The sequence below is a fragment of the Triturus cristatus genome, chromosome 1_2 (assembly GCF_964204655.1).
Source record: "Triturus cristatus chromosome 1_2, aTriCri1.1, whole genome shotgun sequence".
In the NCBI taxonomy this organism is placed as follows: Eukaryota; Metazoa; Chordata; class Amphibia; order Caudata; family Salamandridae; genus Triturus; species Triturus cristatus.
The window spans coordinates 644,338,502-644,356,842 of NC_140580.1; the positions used below are offsets into that span (position 1 = coordinate 644,338,502).

At 45.3% G+C, this 18,341-nt stretch overlaps 1 protein-coding gene across 3 annotated transcripts in view; it reads right to left on the minus strand.

Annotated features, from left to right (window-relative positions):
* Positions 1 to 2,936: 2,936 nt before the first annotated feature.
* Positions 2,937 to 18,341, minus strand: part of LOC146867778 (synaptotagmin-15-like) — a 278,429-nt gene continuing 263,024 nt past the window's right edge. For 2 of the 3 annotated variants that reach the window (XM_085607884.1, XM_085607875.1), the window contains exon 8: positions 2,937 to 4,583. In XM_085607884.1, coding sequence (XP_085464010.1) covers positions 4,444 to 4,583 — 140 coding nt within the window. In that variant the 3' untranslated portion in view covers positions 2,937 to 4,443. The remainder of the gene's footprint in view (positions 4,584 to 18,341) is intronic. The other variant, XM_085607893.1, reaches the window with a different exon arrangement.

Genomic DNA, 18,341 nt, shown 5'->3' on the forward strand with positions numbered 1-18,341 from the left:
CACACCTACTAAATCATCCATTCAGACACTTATACACCCACTAATTCTTCAATACACCTTGGTATATATATATATATATATATATATATATATATATATATATATATATATATATATATATATATATATATATATATATATATATATATATATATATATATATATATATATATATATATATATATATATATATATATATATATATATATATATATATATATATATAACAAAAGGTAACTCTGTAGGAAGCAGCAGAAGGTTACCAGCCTTTATTTTAAACGAGTATGGAGCAGTTCATATCAGCCAGTAGGTTAAGACAGCCTTTCATTCACCGACGCGTTTCGAAAATTTCTTTTTCAAAGGTTCCTGGAAGGTGCGTGATGTGGTGGAACTCCTCCCCAGATATATAGTTGCATTGACACGCCCACATTTCAGCCGCTCAATTGAGACTGTGTTGCATTCTGGGAAGATGAGTTCCTCTAATCTCCAAAAGTCAATTGCACTTATTCACTGCCAATCAAAGCTCACAGTGAGCCCCTGCCGAAAGAGCCAGTCCTAATCCCAATTGTTGCCTCTCCGCATTCGGGTAAGTGAATCTTCTCCCCGCGGCCTCACCAATGATTTGGGGTGGTGCTTCCCGCGACCGAGCAGCCGCATTTTACATGAAACAAAAGGTAACTCCGTAGGAAGCACTCGAGAAGCAGCAAAAGGTTACCAGCCTTTATTTTAGAAGGGTATGGAGCAGTTCATGTCAGGCAGAAGGTTAAGACAGCCTTTCATTCACCGACGCGTTTCGAAAATTTCTTTTTCAAAGGTTCCTGGAAGGTGCGTGCTGTGGTGGAACTCCTCCCCAGATTTATAGTTGCATTGACACGCCCGCATTTGGGCCGCTCCGGAGTTACCTTTTGTTTCATGTAAAATGCGGCTGCTCGTTCGCGGGAAGCACCACCCCAAATCATTGGTGAGGCCGCGGGGAGAAGAATCACTTACCCGAATGCGGAGAGGCAGCAATTGGGATTAGGACTGGCTCTTTCGGCTGGGGCTCACTGTGAGCTTTGATTGGCAGTGAATAAGTGCAATTGACCTTTGGAGATTATAGGAACTCATCATCCCAGAATGCAACACAGTCTCAATTGAGCGGCTGAAATGCGGGCGTGTCAATGCAACTATAAATCTGGGGAGGAGTTCCACCACAGCACGCACCTTCCAGGAACCTTTGAAAAAGATATTTTCGAAACGCGTCGGTGAATGAAAGGCTGTCTTAACCTTCTGCCTGACATGAACTGCTCCATACCCTTCTAAAATAAAGGCTGGTAACCTTTTGCTGCTTCTCGAGTGCTTCCTATGGAGTTACCTTTTGTTTTTATATATATATATATATATATATATATATATATATATATATATATATATATATACACATTTTACAGAAATGCACAGTCACTGGATGATGTCATCAGTGATGTAATTTGAGATGTAATTAGTGATGTCATCAGTGATGTCACTGACCATGTAATGTATGATGTAATATGTGACGTCACCAGCAGTGCATTGCGGGAGCACAAGTTATAGTTAGCTCAACTAACTATAACGGCCAAATTTCTCTGGTTTTGAATGAGTGAAATGCCCAACTAACTATAACGTCCATGAAACCTATGGTTTTTTCAGTGAATTTCTATGATTTTTTTAAATGCTAATTTCTAACTATTACATCCCTGAAACCTATGTTTTGTTTCAGAGTATATATATATATATATATATATATGCATTTTTATGTGTTTGTACAATTATATATTTCTAATTGGTGCAGAGCTAAAATATCGATGTAAAAATATCGATTTGCATAAATATCAAGCTAAAAATATCGTGGGTTTGAAATATCGACAGAAAAAATATTGTGGTCAAGAATATCGATTTTTAGGTAAGTAATATTGATTGAAAAAATATCGAAGTGTTAAATATCGTTTGTAAAAATATAGGGGCCGATTCCGATCCTGGAAAAATATTCCCCGTACGAATCGTATCTGGAATTTTTACTGTACGAATCGTACAAGTCCCGTACGAACTGGCAAGTACGATTCGTACGTGAAAAAGTCCATACGAATCGCATTGGGTAAATTCCCCGACACGTCCTCGGGTCGGAAAAGGTGTCCGACACGTCCCCGGACATTTTTACGTCCGAATCTGAAAACTGAAGTCCGAGCGCGCAAGTACGATTCGTACCGTCCGTCCGATTGTACAACCGTATGGTAAAAAGACCGTCCGGAGCGAACTCCTATAGCAACCATGGCAAGGTCCAAACAGGTGCCCGGTACGCGCCGAACACCCCCCCAGCCCCGCGGATGTACGCGCCGTCCCCCCCCAGCCCCGCGGATGTACGCGCCGTTCCCCCCCCCAGCCCCGCGGATGTACGCGCCGTCCCCCCCAGCCCCGCGGGTGTACGCGCCGTCCCCCCCCCGGCCACGCGGATGTACGCGCCGTACCCCCACCCCCGTAAGAACGGCACGGACCCCCACCCCCGTAGGTACGATATTTTTTCCCCGATATTTTTGTACTTACCATTATAAATATAGGGACATGATATTATGGAAACCATATTTTTGACACTATATTTGGGTCAAACAATATTATTTATGTTGAGATTGTGTCAGTGATCCCTTAACACCATTGACCTTATATTTTGAGATCAAATGCCAGACTACATAGTACAATGAGGACTTAATCCAAAATTAAAATTGAACCATTTCTGGGCAAAATATAGATCTATAATTTTGTTCTCGACTTACTTGTTTCTGATTGGTTGATTCTTAATTCACTCATCGTTAACTGTAAATACAGGCACCCAATTAAATATATTGGAAAAAAATCATATGGGATATAACTTAGTGAAATATACTCCAGAGAAAGCTTGTTAATCAATAAGGAATATAATTACATGAAGAGAAACAACAAACAGCATTTAATTTCTTTTTTTATGGTATTACAAATCCACAAGACTAGCACTGAGGGGCAGCAAGGCATTTTTCACAGTACAAGGGTTCCATGCCCGTACATAGGTTTTCAGAAGCAGAGATGGAATGTCACATGACAATATGGAGTAAGATAGGATTGCAAGTAGAAGATGCATACAAACTTAAACATAGAATAGAGGACCAGAATTCGATGAGAAGTCAGGGTAGGCCACAGTGCCAGGGAGAAGAGTCAGTGCAGTGGGGGAAGCAGAGTTACACAGTTATCAAAGAAGAAGACTGTCTTTGTTCTTTTGTGAAGTTAAGGATTGTAGTGGGCAGTCAGATGATTGAGCAGGTTGCTTCTGGCAATGGAGGCATACCCTTTAAAGTCTTAATTTCTCTGTTTTCATTTTGAAGCTTTGGGATCTCCAATCTCATTGGTCTTGGTACAGTTTCTGTCAAAAAGGGAGAGTTATGCTGATCCATAGGTCATAGTTAGTAGCTGATCTAAATAACCTAATATATAATGCAAATTGGTTTGAACTAGCGATAAGCTGGTGGACTAGGCTTGTAATGTGGTAGCTGCAGTTGGCCAGTCTTGTGTGATATGGCAGAATGAGGATATACTTTATGGGGCTGGTGGGGAGTTAAGGAGTCCTATGAGACAGACACTTTTTAGCTCATGCTTCAGAGAATCAGAGCTTGAAAGGTGTGGCAGCAGTTGCCTTAAGGGTGAAGGGTTTGATCCTGTGTTAGAGTCATAGCTGGTACCAAACCCTGTGAACCTTTTAACAAAAGGTGCAGGTAAAGGGCTTAGCATTAGTGGAGGAGGGTAGCGCAAGCCAATTGCTTGTTATACGCTTGTCCTCTGGGTCTGAAGACTCGTGTTTAATATTTGTTCTTAGTGAAGTACATTCAAAAAGCAATAAAGATCAGCTTTTTAGGTCTATCAAATAGAAACGGCTTAAAATACAAATCTTTATTTAATAACACTTACATTTCTATCAGTAACATGTGGACTTGATTCTCTTGTTGATGATTACTTTACACCTGCCCTATGAAAGATAAGTTTGTTATGTTGTAAACTCCTGAGCATGTTTCATAATAAAACAATCAATTTATAAGTTCTTGTTCTTGAATAAGAGAAAGACAATGTATGGATGTCATCATATGAAGCCTGTCTGTGCATTTGTTGTTTGTGGCTACTCAATATTATGATGATGCTTTTAATACATCTTATCTTAATAAAGATGTTTTTAACCAACAGATAAGTTTTGTATCTCACAATTTATTTGCCACATGAACTATGGCACATTGTCTAGATTCATTCTGGAAACATTAGATGAAGAACCAGAAGCAAATACACTCTCCAAGACACTCAATGTGTTCATCTGCCCTAAATGAAAAATAAAATGGCGTTAGTAGACCAGTGTATCAGATGTCGAGGCAAAGCTCCACACAATGATGTGCAACCAGATATTGGTTCCTTGATTCAGGTGCTAGTCTGGCTGAGGGCATGCCACCTCTTCACCAGTTCTTTGGGCTTATTGAGCATTTCATTCCAATGTTCCAACTCTTTTCCACGGGTGTACATGAATGGACCAACAACAACACGACCAAGCAGATGACTTTCTGAGAAGAACAAAGGCAGGTAAAGAAATAAATTATGATCAGTATGGCAACATTGTGACAGGCATGATTACCAAATACAGTTATCTAGCATTAGATCCTAGCACGTTCTTAAAGTTCCAAGTATGTAAAAAATATTTTTGCTAGTGCAAAAGTAATTAATCAACTCAAAACAGCAATTTGCCAGGATTTGATTGCAACTCAATTAATGTGCTGAATAACTAATGAATACAGATCTATTGGGGGAATGGTGAGAAGGAATATAATGATCATTAACTATAAACGATCTTGATTTTCATTCATTTCATCTTAAACATTTTTATTCGGCTGTGAACAACCAAAAAAGCACACAAACAACAGAAACAGTACAATGCAAGTTAATAAATACATTAATTCGATTTACATAAAAATATTAAGCTTCTAATACAGAGTCAATTCATAGGCCTGGATGAGGCTTGAGCAGCAATTTATGAAACCTCTAATCCACAATGTGGGCTAAATGATGTAGCCAAATTATCTTAAAAGAGCATTGATCCCCATGAGCAGATGGCTGTACGAAGATAAAGCCCCACACACAGATGTGTTTCTTAGTCACGTAGTTGTTTACGATAATAATAGGCTCCACTACAATGTCTAAAATGTCTTGCTTTCTGCAAATCTACTAAAAACTTTGTGACAAAAGTTTATAAAAACCACAGAAGAATAAAAAATACATAATTGATTGTTTTGATGTACTGTTTTACAGGCATGTTCTTAGTTTGAGGTAATGTTGGAACCCAACTTGTAAACATTATAAAATGGTAAGGTATCTGCCCTAAAACGAAAGAGTAAAAATTGCTCCCAATTACTTCTGGGCTCCCATATATAACGCATAGCTGGGACTGCACCACGCATCCCTTGACATCGAAGCATCCAGTATCAAGGTACCTTTGTTCAGCGGGCCAGCCCTGGTCCATGTCCATGTAGACAGCCCACGCTTCATCGCGGTCAGCTTGAACTTTTGACTGTCCCAGTCCAGCGCATCCAGATATCCCAAGTAAGTGCTTATTGCTTCTAAGAGCTATTTTACAGGTTATTCTTTAAAAATTCATAACTCAAGTTCTACTTATTGGATTTTTGTTGTTTTGGTCTTTTTTTAAATTAAAATATTCTCTATTTTTTTAAACTGATGTGGGATCTTTTTTGTGTGGCGTTCTCACTTTTTTTTTACTGTTTTAAGTGTTGCGCAAATAGTTTACACATTGCCTTCAAGTTATGCTTGTCTGCTCTGTACCAACCTACCAGAGATAAAGACTTCTTTTAATTTGGGATTTGCTAGTGCCTTACCCTGACTAGGATTGTGGTTAATGCATGACTAGGATGTCCAAAAACCCAATTTTTAACATTTGCTGATATTTTTATACTATGGCAATTGCCTTTACGAGGATCATTTATTGACCATCAGCTTTGGATGGCATGAAAACTTAAGTACAGTTTCAAAACCATGAAAGTAGCAGGAGAGCTGAGAGACTGGTATGAGGGTGCTTTTACCTGCCGGGGCAGCATTTTCTGCTCTCCCTCTGCTGTTACAGGGGCCGAGAAGGATTGGCGTGCAGTGAGGCCTGAAACCCCTACTCCTGCAGCCAGAAAGACAAGTCTGGAAAGTCCAGCACAGTGACATAATGCAAAAAGATGAGTTCCCCTGCAGAATTGATGAGGGGCCCCTTAGTCCCCAATATATAACAGATATTCATTGGCCTTGGTCAGATTGGATCGACCTATAGGGCTAGGCGTCCTACTGATGGGTTGGGGCTTCCCTGCTCCATAGGGGCTGCAGAGGCCTGTGTTTCGACCCTGGTCCAGGCCTGGAATTATCGATTGTGAAATGTGCATGATCGATATAGGTGGATATATTGAGCGTTACCCTTGAGCTCATGATGGAGAAGTTGAGTCTACAGTCTTGCAGGAAATATGCTGTACAGGAATTTCTTGTATGCCACAATTCTCTGGGTTGTATCTATCTGGTGAATACATGTACTGTGAAAATATGTAAAGAAAATAGTATTGCATTGCTCCACATTCGTTATGTGTATGTTTCATATTCAAACCATGTTTTTCACGACAAAAAGAAAAAACGTGTACAAAGCAGCACCTCTTTAATATCTTTCTGAAATTAAACCTGTCCCAAAGACTAAAAATAAAAGTCATTATCCACAACATGGCCAATGAAGCGCAAATAGGCAAGTGTCAAAGGCACGTCCCTTCTGCCACACTCCTAGACACTTAGGGGTCTATTCGATGTCCACCCGCCTTCGCATCGTGAAATGGGACCGCCCACCATGTGTGCGGCGGTCCCGCATACACAATTAGGATGCGCCCACCACACTGGTGGGCACATCCTGCATTTTTGCATTGCGGTGGGCAGTGCTGTCAGCACCCGCCGCAATGCAAAAAAGGCATTTGTGCATTTGCATGCACAACATGGCAGGCACCACGCGGTGCCTGCCACGACATGCATGCAAAAGCAGGGGGGTACCATAGGTACCCCCCATGTGCCCCCCTCACCCCCCCCCCCAACATCCTGGGGGCCCGCGACAGGCCCCCAACTGAGAAAACCTTTCTGCTTCCCACAGACATTGTAATATGGATGGCGGTGTCTAGCAGACACCGCCACAATATTCAACCCTTTTCTGCCCGGTCGACCCGTCGACTGGGCAGAAAAGCGGCGGACGGTCTTCCCGTCTGCCGCGGTACCCCCCGCCATCATAATATGGCAGGGTGAAATGGGAGGCGGGCGGGGGATAATGTCGGGCAGATCGCCACCGCCATGCGGGCGGTGGCGATCCGCCCGACATTGTAATAGACCCCATACTTCCATTATACTGCATGACTCTTCTCTAATATCAGTTTCTAATTACGTTTTGTTGGGTCAGAGGCTAGGTCATGGTGCACTCTCACCAAAAGACTTAGAAAGGCGAGGATTTTGAAGCTACCTTAGACTTAAAGCTTGGCAGCAAATGTTGAATCAGGTCATCTGCCCTGTGACTGGAGTCAGGCATATTTGAGAAATGGAAAGACATGCATATCAAGCATTATTTTAAGGACGGCCTTCTAACATGCTTATTTGGAAATGTAAAGCCATGTATGTACACAGAGGCATTCATTTGTGCTACAATAATATATTTACCAATGGGAAGGAGAAAGTAGCGTGTTGAATTAAATGGGGCATAAACATGTATTTAGGGTTGTGTATCCTAAACTTACCTCAGTTTCTGGGGCAAGTGCTAATTTGCATTTTTAATGTTAAGAATCCTTGCAGCAAAGAAGTGGTGCCTGCTTTAAGTGATGAAGGGGTTTTGAAAAGGCCAAGGGAATGGAAAAAATGCTTTTAGTGTGTAAGGGCCCTGAATCTACCCAAAAACTGATTTAAAAAAAATGGGATGAACATGGATCATCTTGAAATAACAGACTTTGGTGCCGATTAGGATCCTGGAAAAACCGGGTACGAACCGTCGGTCGGAGCGTTTTCTCCGTCCGACTCGTACCCGGGACAAAAACATTACAAACATGGAAGTACGATTCGCACGGAAACACCATTTCCGTACTAGTCGTACAAAACACCGACCGACGAATATATACATACGAATGTGATCCGGGAATGCTCCGACGTGATGTCGGGACGCTCTCAGGCAGCGTTTCACGACCCAGGAAGTACGAATCGAACCGACAGCAGTCCGGACGGCAATATTTTTACGGCACCCAAAAAGTGCCGGAAAAGCGAAGTACGCCGCGAAACGACCAGATTAGGGGGCCCGGTACGCGCCGTACCCCCCACCCCAGCCCCCGTGAGTATGTGCCAAACCCCCCCGTGTATGTACACCCGTGTACGTACGAGTTGAACCCCCACCCCCCACCCGTGTATGTACACCCGTGTACGTACGAGTCGAACCCCCACGCGCTGGGGGTACGCACCGTACATACACGGGTGTGGGTACGACTCGTACGTACACGGGTGTACATACACGGGTGGGGGTTCGACTCGTACGTACACGGATGTACATACACGGGCTGGGGTACGGCGCGTACTCACGGGGGCTGGGGGGGTGTTCGGCGCGTATGCGGGCACATGTCTCCATGGTTGCTATGGGAGTTCGGTCCGTACGGTGCATTTTCCATACGGTTGTAACATCGGACGCACGGGATGGATCGTACTTGCGCGGTCGGACTTCACTTTTCACATTTGTATGGTAAATCGTCCGGGGACGTGTCGGACACATTTTCCGACCCGAGGACGTGTGGGGAATTATTCCCAATGCGATTCGTATGGACTTTTTCCCATGCGAATCGTACTTGGCAGTTTGTACGGCACTTGTACGATTCGTACGGTAAAAAGACCGGATACGAGTCATACGGGGAAATTTTTTCCAGGATCCTAATCGGCACCAAGATGTGGAAAGAGGTCAATATATTAAACTTTAGTGTGTAAGGAGGGGCCAATTGGCGACGGATGCTTTTCTTTTCTAAATGGCTTTTATATAGCACCCCAGCCTTGTTAACATGTATTAACCCTGCCCTCCCAGGTAATTGTCCCCGGTGTATAGGGCACTCCCCAGCAAACTGGACGCATGTAATCAGCCACTGCTCATCTATACAGGGATTCTGTACTGAAATATTTCAGTATCGTGTAGGTGTGGGATAGGTCAATCTGGCTCCAACTACTTGGCTCAGAGTCTTGGGTTATGACCCGGGACTGGGCCTGCCCAACAAGTGGGTAAAATTAGTATATATTGCAACAGCCGTAGCTCGATCAAATTTGTTCCAAAATTGCCGTACACAGATAATCCCCCCAATGCAGGTTTAGCTACAAAAAATGAGATGAGTTAGAACTAGTGAACAGCTATATGCAATAGTGACCGGGGGAGTCAGGAAATCTGAGAAACTTTGGGGACAATATTTTCAATCTGAAGATGTAGGAGTAGTTTGTAAGGGAAATGATCAAATAAGTTAAGCTTTTCCCCCCTACCCTATTGCAGGCACTATATGAACTATTCCACTCTTCTTTTTTGTATCTGGTTTTAAGTCAACTGCATTTATAATATTCTCTATTTTGATGATATTTTTTCATCATAAGATGCGACGCCCTGTGTATTTATTGTATTTATATAATATGAAATTATATCTGTATTGAAAACTTTTATGCGTATATTATGATGAATGTTCACTGCAATTTATATATGTGATATTGCAACATCCGGATCCTAATAAATATATTTTTTTAAAGAACCTGCTTCCTCCTATAGAGAATGTCAAAGATGAAGCTTTGCGCAGATGATGAGATGTTACTTGTGAAACTCGAGAGGTGAAATTTTTATAATAGTCTATAGTTTTTTTATATGTTTCAGGAAATGGCAGAATATAAAATCAATCTGCAAAAAATCCTCACTCTTCTTTTCAATTGTCTCATTCCGGATGAAATAGGACAGTTCATGATGCTAATCCCAAACACTATTTAGGTATTTATGAGTCATGAGATTTTGTAAATTTATATGATCTTAATTATGTGCCTCTGTTAAAAAAATGAAGTCCCTGTGTCAAAGATGGCTACGTACTCCTTTCTCTTATTAATCATGCATTGTGTGTCTTTGTTAAAAATGTTGGTTTTATCATTGTTTAATTTCTGTTCTCAGCTTTCCCCTGTTTTATATAAGAAATGTTTTATTTAAAAAAAGAATGAATGAATGTTCTCATCTTTTATCTGTAAAAATACATCTTCTAGATTGTCACTGAGTGCCTTATACGGGTAATCTTGCTTTGCACAATTTATATTATATTTGCGAAGTTCTTACCTTATTGACCACATTTAAAAATCTACATTCTTTCCTCAAACTGCTTGATAATTTCTTAATATTGAAATTTAAATATTCTTAATATTGGATGTGCTCAGTGATTATAGAACTGGAAATATTTTATAAATACCTGTCATCCAAAAAAAGTCTGCTGCAAAATTCTACAATGGCTTCTTGTGAGCAATTGGGTTGCTATTTGAGTGGGTGAAACCCTACTTAATACAAACACTACAATCCTCATCAGGGTGAAATACAAAAAGTCACTAAATTAACCTGTGTTTAACCCTCTGGTAGCTTGGCACAACAGCAGTCAGGCTTAACCTAGAGGTAATGTGTAAAGTATTTATGCAGCACTTAAATAGGCCTAGGCGAAATAATTAATATAGCCGGTGGAATCAGAAGAATCTGTTTATTCTACGGCACTCTTGTAACAACCACTAAAGTACACATCCCTGGGCAGCCTTACATACTCTGCAGTAATTACTGTAGAGTATGTAGGGGCACCGAGGGATATGCACTGCAGTGATTTTTAAACAGGATGGGAAGAGGGAGCAGTCCCTCTTTGTTTAAAATCCACTGCAGATTAAACTTTAATCTGCTTCACTGGGACTTTGCCTGATGGCTAATCTGCCTCATTGAACCCATCTGGGCACAGTCTGCTGCCTTGTCCCGCTGAGGATTTTATACTTCCATTTCAGAGACTTAGAGGCCCATTAGAATGTCGGGCTGATCGCCACTTCCCGCATGGCGGTGGCAATCCGCCCGACATTCTTTCCCGCCTGCATGCCATTCTCCCCCCACCATATTACTATGGCGGGGGGGACCCCGGCGGACGGAAAGATCATCCGCCGATTTTTTGCCCGGTCGATGAGTCGACCGGGCGGAAAAGGTTTTAATATGGTGGCCGTGTCTTTTAGACACCGCCACCCATATTATAATGCATGCGGGAATTTGCCTTTCGCCGCCACGGAAAGGCATGCGGTCTTTACTATTGGGGGCCCGTAGCGGGCCCCCAGGAAGTTGTGGGGTGGTTGGTGCACATGGCGGTACCTATGGTACCCCCCTGCAGTTCCATGCACAACATGCAGGATGCATGCATGCAAAGTCCGCCCGCCATCCTAATGATGCCCTAAGTCAGAAAGTAAAACTTCCGAATGGGACGAACTTGGTATATGTATCTGATTTCTCCATCAAGGTCGGCCTTAAACTTTACCCGTTGTCATGGTCTAGCGTGACTGCTTGTTGGTGCTTTGCGCTTTATAGCAATATGTTAATCTAAACTTGAAAAATGTATGCCTACTGTTCCCTTTATTGGACATTTGTCATTTGTTGTCATCTAGTTCATTAAAGTATTATCTATTTTTATTGCAGTGGGATTTTTATTGTGTTGTGTTTTGGTACTTCTGAATGCTTTACACATTTTTTTAAGTTAAGCCTGTCTGCTCTCTACCATAGCTAAGGGGGTTAGCTCAGTTTTACATTACTGAAACCTTTACTGGACACAACAAGGATAGTGTCATTATATCCATAGTGCTCAAGGCTGAAATATGCAATCCCAGGGAGGCAGTCAGGAATACGATTTTAACCTGGCTTTTATCCAAGATGGCCAAGAAGTGTAGGATCCATGATTTTAGCAAGCTAAAAAGTGCTGGCTTCCAGAATAGAACGCCACAACAGAGTCTGAGATACCTGGGATGCGGGGAAGGACACATATTGGATTATCCATGTACAATAAAAGCTCACACCTGATAATTATATTGGGATCCTATCCCCCTCCCCCCTCCCCACCAACCCCTGCCACTCCCACCACTCTATTAAAACAAAGGACCAATGACCTGCTCATGCAAAATAAAAGTCTGTAATATGTTTGTTTATCCCTCTATACCATTTCAAATGTTTGAAATTTGGATGAGCCTTTGACTTTAGTTTTTAAATATCCTTTGTTTCATCTGGTGGTCTTACAGCCGTCTTTTGATGCTTAACTAATTGTATTTAGTGCTCTCCATTAGCTCATTGATTGTTGCATACCAAATTCTCATCCTCCTTTATTTTATATCCAAATTGTTCTTTCTTTCTTTCTTTCTTTCTTTCTTTCTTTCTTTCTTTCTTTCTTTCTTTCTTTCTTTCTTTCTTTCTTTCTTTCTTTCTCATTTGACTCTAAATCCACAACTGAGTATTAAACTAATCATAATCATGTTCCCCATGGACCCTATGTTTGTTATATGCATTTGACATTTGGTCTTTCTTTTTTTGTAATTGTTAGAACCGGCGGTCTCTAGTTGGCAGAGGTATACACTTCTGACAAATAGGGACCTACCAACTCTAGTCAGGGCAAGGGGATTACACACTCGGATAACCCCTGCTACCCCCTTGGTAGCTTGGCAGAGCAGACAGGCTTATCCCAGAGGCAGTGTGTTAAGCATTTATGACCACATACAGTAATAAAGTGAATACACTACAGATGGACACGACACAGAAGTTATTATAAAAATAGGATTTTTATATAAGGCTTAGCACAAGACCAAATAACGACAAAAATATACCACAGTCTTAATAAATACTCTTTGGAAGGAAAAATAATAGTTCAAGTAAGGTTTCCTCTTGGCAAATAGTTCTTTAGCAACAAAATTAAGTATTCTTCTGAAACACAGTTCTTTGGCAACAATGTAACCCCCACAGGAGTCACACGACGTCGAGTCTACTATATTCCCAAGGTTCGGCGTCGACCGCGAGGAGCGCTACGTCGAGCCTGGAGTTGCAACAGACCCCACAAACACAGTACCTTTGGAAATGAAGAAAACGATGATCCACGGCGTCGAGATGTCGGCGTCTAGGTCGGCGTCGATCGTGCCTCAGATTCGGGACGATCCCCAGCGGAGTCGAGGGCCGGAGCAGCGCTCACGGCGTCGAGATCGGCGTCGATCGTACCTCGGGGTCGGGTCAATCCGCAGCGGCGTCGAGGGATGTCAGGCCGGAGCAGCGCTCACGGCGTCGAGAAGGGTGTCGAGTCGATGCGATCAGCAGCGGCGTCGGGACGGGGTCGCTTGGAGGTGGAGCCGATACTCACTCCTCACTGGCGTCGATACCGGCGTCGAGACGGGGTCACTTGGAGCCGGGGCCGATACCCACTGCTCACTGGCGTTGCTGCTGGCGTCGATCGGGCCCGGCGGCCGGCGTCGAAGGCTCGGGACACTGGAGCCGTTACTCACGATGTTGAGCTGGATTCGGCGGCGGCGAGACTGCAGATTTTCCCTTGTGTACTGGAAACAACACTTTCCAGCAATTCCGCAATTCAGTAGATGGTGAAGTCCTTTGGCCCTGTGACTTCAACAGGAGACTGGCACTCTTCCAGCCCTTGGAGATGTTCTAGCAAGCTTTTAGAGAGTACACACCAAGTTCCTCTCTCCTTGTTCCTTGGCAATAATAAAGAAGCAGCTTTCAGGTTCCTCCACAGCAAAACAGCACTCTGGCAGAAAGGGGAGGCAAGTCCTTAGATCAGCAGGCTTCTTGTCCTTGGTACAGGTTTCCTTGTCAGAAGTGATCTGAGTCTTTGGTTCAGGGGTCCTTCTCTTATACCCCTTTTCTCCTTTGTTCCCTTTGTCCAAGCAGGGAAATTCCCCCCATCTCAGGTTCGTTGTGGGTGTTGCCAGGCAGAGGCACCTGGCCTATTCATTGAGCAGGGCAGAGTCCTCAGCCGCCCAGCAGGAGGCGGAGCCTGTATTGTCACTGGCAGGAGCAGGGCTATCAGTCGCCCAGCAGGAGGTGGAGCCAGTATTGTGTCAGGCAGGGCAGGCTACTCTTCCCTCACTCTATGTGTAAATGCCTCATTCACCCCACACTGACTCATTCAGACCTCTGGAGCCACCCAGCCCCTGACACACACATCAAACCAGCAGAGACCGGTGGATAGTTGGACAAGAAAATAGCCACTTTCTAAAAGGGCTATTTTCAAACACAGAATTTAAAAACCATCCATCCTAAAGGGTGTGTTATTAAATTCTGAGTTCAGGGATACTAAACTCGACCTGCTACCATGCTCCCTGAGTCAGATAGATTATAATGGGGTTAATAATCAGTCTGCCCAGTCTGGCCTATTGGAGGCAGGTAGCCCTTCAATAGTGAAAAACGAAAACGGCTGTAATTCACTATTAGGTCATGCCACACACATCAGGGCATGACCTACCTTTTACCAACAATGCACCCTGCCCTAGGGCCTACCATAGAGGTGTCTGAAATGTGGCAAAGTGAAGGTTTAGAGACTGGCAAGTAGGTTTCCTTGCCAAGTCGACATGGCAGTCAGGGACTGCACGCAGGCGCTGCAGTGGCAGGCCTGAGACACATTTTACAAGCTGCTTCTGTGGGTGGCACAACCAGTGCTGCAAGCCCACCAGCAGCAGTCAACTTACATGCCCTTGGCACACGCAGTGCACTAGACTAGGGTCTGAACAGTAAGTCAACCAAGCCAATCATGGTAACACCAATCAATGTAACAATTTAACATAGGGAGCACTTGCACTGTGGCACTGATCAGCAGTGGCACAGTGCCCAAAGCAATAAACCAGCAAAAACATCGTAAACAGAGGAGGCAAACAGAAAAAAATGGAGGAGAGACTCATGCCAATGATGCCAGGTCTAACACGTGTCCCCTCCAGCTGAAATGTGGGGAGAACTACCCTTCACCCAGGGAGTCCTCATCACTAAGGCGGAAAAATCTGGACAGACCATCAGCATTGGCGTGATCTGTACCAGGGCGGTGTTCCACCGTAAAGTCCATCCCCTGTAGGGAAATGGACCACCTCAACAGCTTTGGGTTCTCACCCCTCATCTGCATTAACCATATGAGGGGCCTGTGGTCTGTCTGAACCTGGAAGTGAGTCCCAAACAGGTAGGGTCTTAGCTTCTTCAGCGCCCAGACCACAGCAAATGCCTCACGCTCTATCGCACTCCACCTTTGTTCCCTGGGAAGTAACCTCCGGCTGATGAAGGCTACAGGTAAGTCTCGGCCCTCCTCATTCATCTGTGCTAGAACAGCCCCCACACCATGCTCTGAAGCGTCTGTCTGGACAATGAATTCTTTTGAAAAGTCGGGTGCCTGGAGGACCGGTGCTGTACACATTGCAGTTTTCAGGGTGTCAAAGGCGTTCTGACAGGCGTCAGTCCAGATCACAAGTCTCGGCTGCTTCCCGGAAGTCAGCGAGGTCAAGGGGTGCACGATGTTGCCATACCCCTTGACAAACCTCCTGTAGAAACCCGTGAGACCCAAGAAGGCTCTCACCTGAGTCTGGGTTTTGGGCGGTTCCCAAGCCAGGATGGTATCTATCTTGGGTTTCAGGGGGGCCACCTTGCCGCTCCCTACTTGGTGCCCCAAGTACACCACTGAACCCTGCCCAATCTGGCACTTACTGGCCTTGATTGTGAGGCCTGCTCTGCGCAGGGCCAACAACACTTCCTGGAGGTGGCGCAAGTGTTCCTCCCAGCTGGCGCTGAACACTGCTATATCGTCCAGGTAGGCGGCGCTGAAATCTTCCAGCCCGGCCAATACCTGGTTAACCAACCTCTGGAATGTGGCAGGGACATTCTTCATCCCAAAGGGCATCACCCGGAACTGGTAGTGCCCATCTGGTGTGGAGAATGCAGACCTCTCTTTTGCCCCATCGGTCAAGGCGATCTGCCAGTACCCAGACGTTAGATCAAACGTACTAAGGTACCGGGCAGCCCCCAACCGATCGATGAGCTCATCAGCTCTGGGGATGGGGTGCGCGTCAGTCTTGGTGACTGAATTGAGTCCTCGGTAATCCACACAGAACCGAAGTTCTGGTGAAGCACCAGGCGCTGCAGCCTTTGGGACCAAGACCACTGGGCTGGCCCAAGGACTGCTAGAGGACTCAACCACCCCTAAGGCAAACATCTTGGAGACCTCCTCCTTGATGTATGCTCTGACCTTGTCAGTCACCCTGTAGGCCTTGTGCCTCACAGGAGTGCTGTCCCCAGTGTCCACATCATGGACACACCACTGAGTGAAACCTGGGATTAAGGAGAACAGATCAGGGAATTGTACCAACAGATGGCGACAATCTTGCTGCTGCTCAGGGGTCAGTGTGTCAGAGAGGACAACACCATCCACTGACCCATCTTTTTCTTTTGCACACAGGAGGTCAGGAAGAGGCTCACTCTCCTCCTCCATCCCAGCATCTGTGGCAAGGAGCATGCCCACTTCGGACCTTTCTAAGTGGGGCTTTATCCGGTTGACATGCAGGATCCTTAAGGGGTTCCTGGGAGACTTCAAGTCCACCAAGTAGGTGACATCGCTCTTTTTCTCCACAACCTCAAATGGTCCAGTCCACCTGTCCTTGAGCGCACAAGGTTCCACAGGGGCCATGACCCAAACTTTCTGACCAGGTTGAAGCTCAACCAGAGTGGCATTCTGATCGTACCACCGCTTCATCTCTTCCTGGCTGGCCTCCAGATTTGCCTGAGCAAGATCTCTGAAGCGCCGAGTCTGGTTCCTAAAGGCCAACATGTAACTATACACATCCTGGGGAGGTTTCCTGGGAGATTGCTCCCAGCCTTCTTTAACCAGACTCAAAGGTCCTCTTACCGGGTGACCATACAAAAGCTCAAATGGGCTGAACCCCAGAGACTTCTGTGGCACCTCACGGTAAGCAAACAGTAGGCATGGCAAGAGGACGTCCCATTTACGCCTCATTGGTTCTTCAAGACCCATGATCATGCCTTTGAGAGTCCGGTTGAATCTCTCAACCAGCCCATTACCTTGAGGGTGGTAAGGAGTGGTAAACTTGTAGGTTACCCCACACTCCTTCCACAGAGACTTCATATAATTCGAAATGAAGTTGGTGCCCCGGTCTGACACCACCTCTCTGGGGAACCCCATGCGGGAGAAAACACCCATCAGTGCCCGTCCCACCACGGGGGCCGTCACTTTTCGGAGAGGGATGGCTTCCGGGTACCGGGTGGCATGGTCCACCAAGACCAGGATAAACCTGTTGCCCATGGCTGTCTTGGGGTCCAGTGTCCCCACAATGTCAATCCCCACTCGCTCAAAGGGGGTACTGACGACGGGAAAAGGTTGGAGGGGAGCCTTCTGCTTCCGCCCGCTTTTCCCACTTGCCTGGCAAGTTTGACAGGTCCTACAATGGATATCTGAATCCCTTCTCATCTGGGGCCAATAAAAATGGGTGACAAGCCTGTCATAGGTCTTGTCCTGCCCCAGATGTCCAGCTAACGGAACGTCATGAGCCAACCCCAGTAGGAAGGCTCTGAAGCGCTGGGGTACCACCAGCACACGGGCTGACCCAGGCTCAGCAGCCTTAGGCTCGCTATACAGGAGGTCGTTCTCCTAGTAGACCCAATGTGATCCTGACTGATCACCTGTCGCTTGGGCTGAGGCCTGCTGCCTCATACCCACAAGAGAAGGGCACACTTTCTGCTCAGCACAAAATTCCTCCCTGGAGGGACCACCATCCTGCTGCCAATGGGTTAGCTCGGGCAGGTCTCCCAGTTCGGCCACTTGTTGTCCTGTCGGTTCCAGGGCATCCCCCTCAGGGTCTGCTCCCTCCTGGACCGCGGGAACGATGGGGGACAGATTCCCGCGCCCCCTGCCTCTTCTCTTCACGGTTGGGACCTGGGCCATACTTTCAGGCTCCAGGGCCACATCAACACCCTTACTCACTGACATGGACCGGGTGGTCGCACACACCCACTCAGGCAGACCCAACATTTCCAGATGCGATTTTCTCTCCACCTTAGCCCAAGGGGAGTCCTCCAAATCATTGCCCAGGAGACAATCAACAGGCATGGCGGGCCTCACAGCAACCTGAAGAGTACCTGAGACCCCCCCCCACTCAAAAGGAACTTGAGCTACCTCACACTGACTCTGTGAGTTGTCAACAGCTACAACGGGGTAGAATGCATGAGG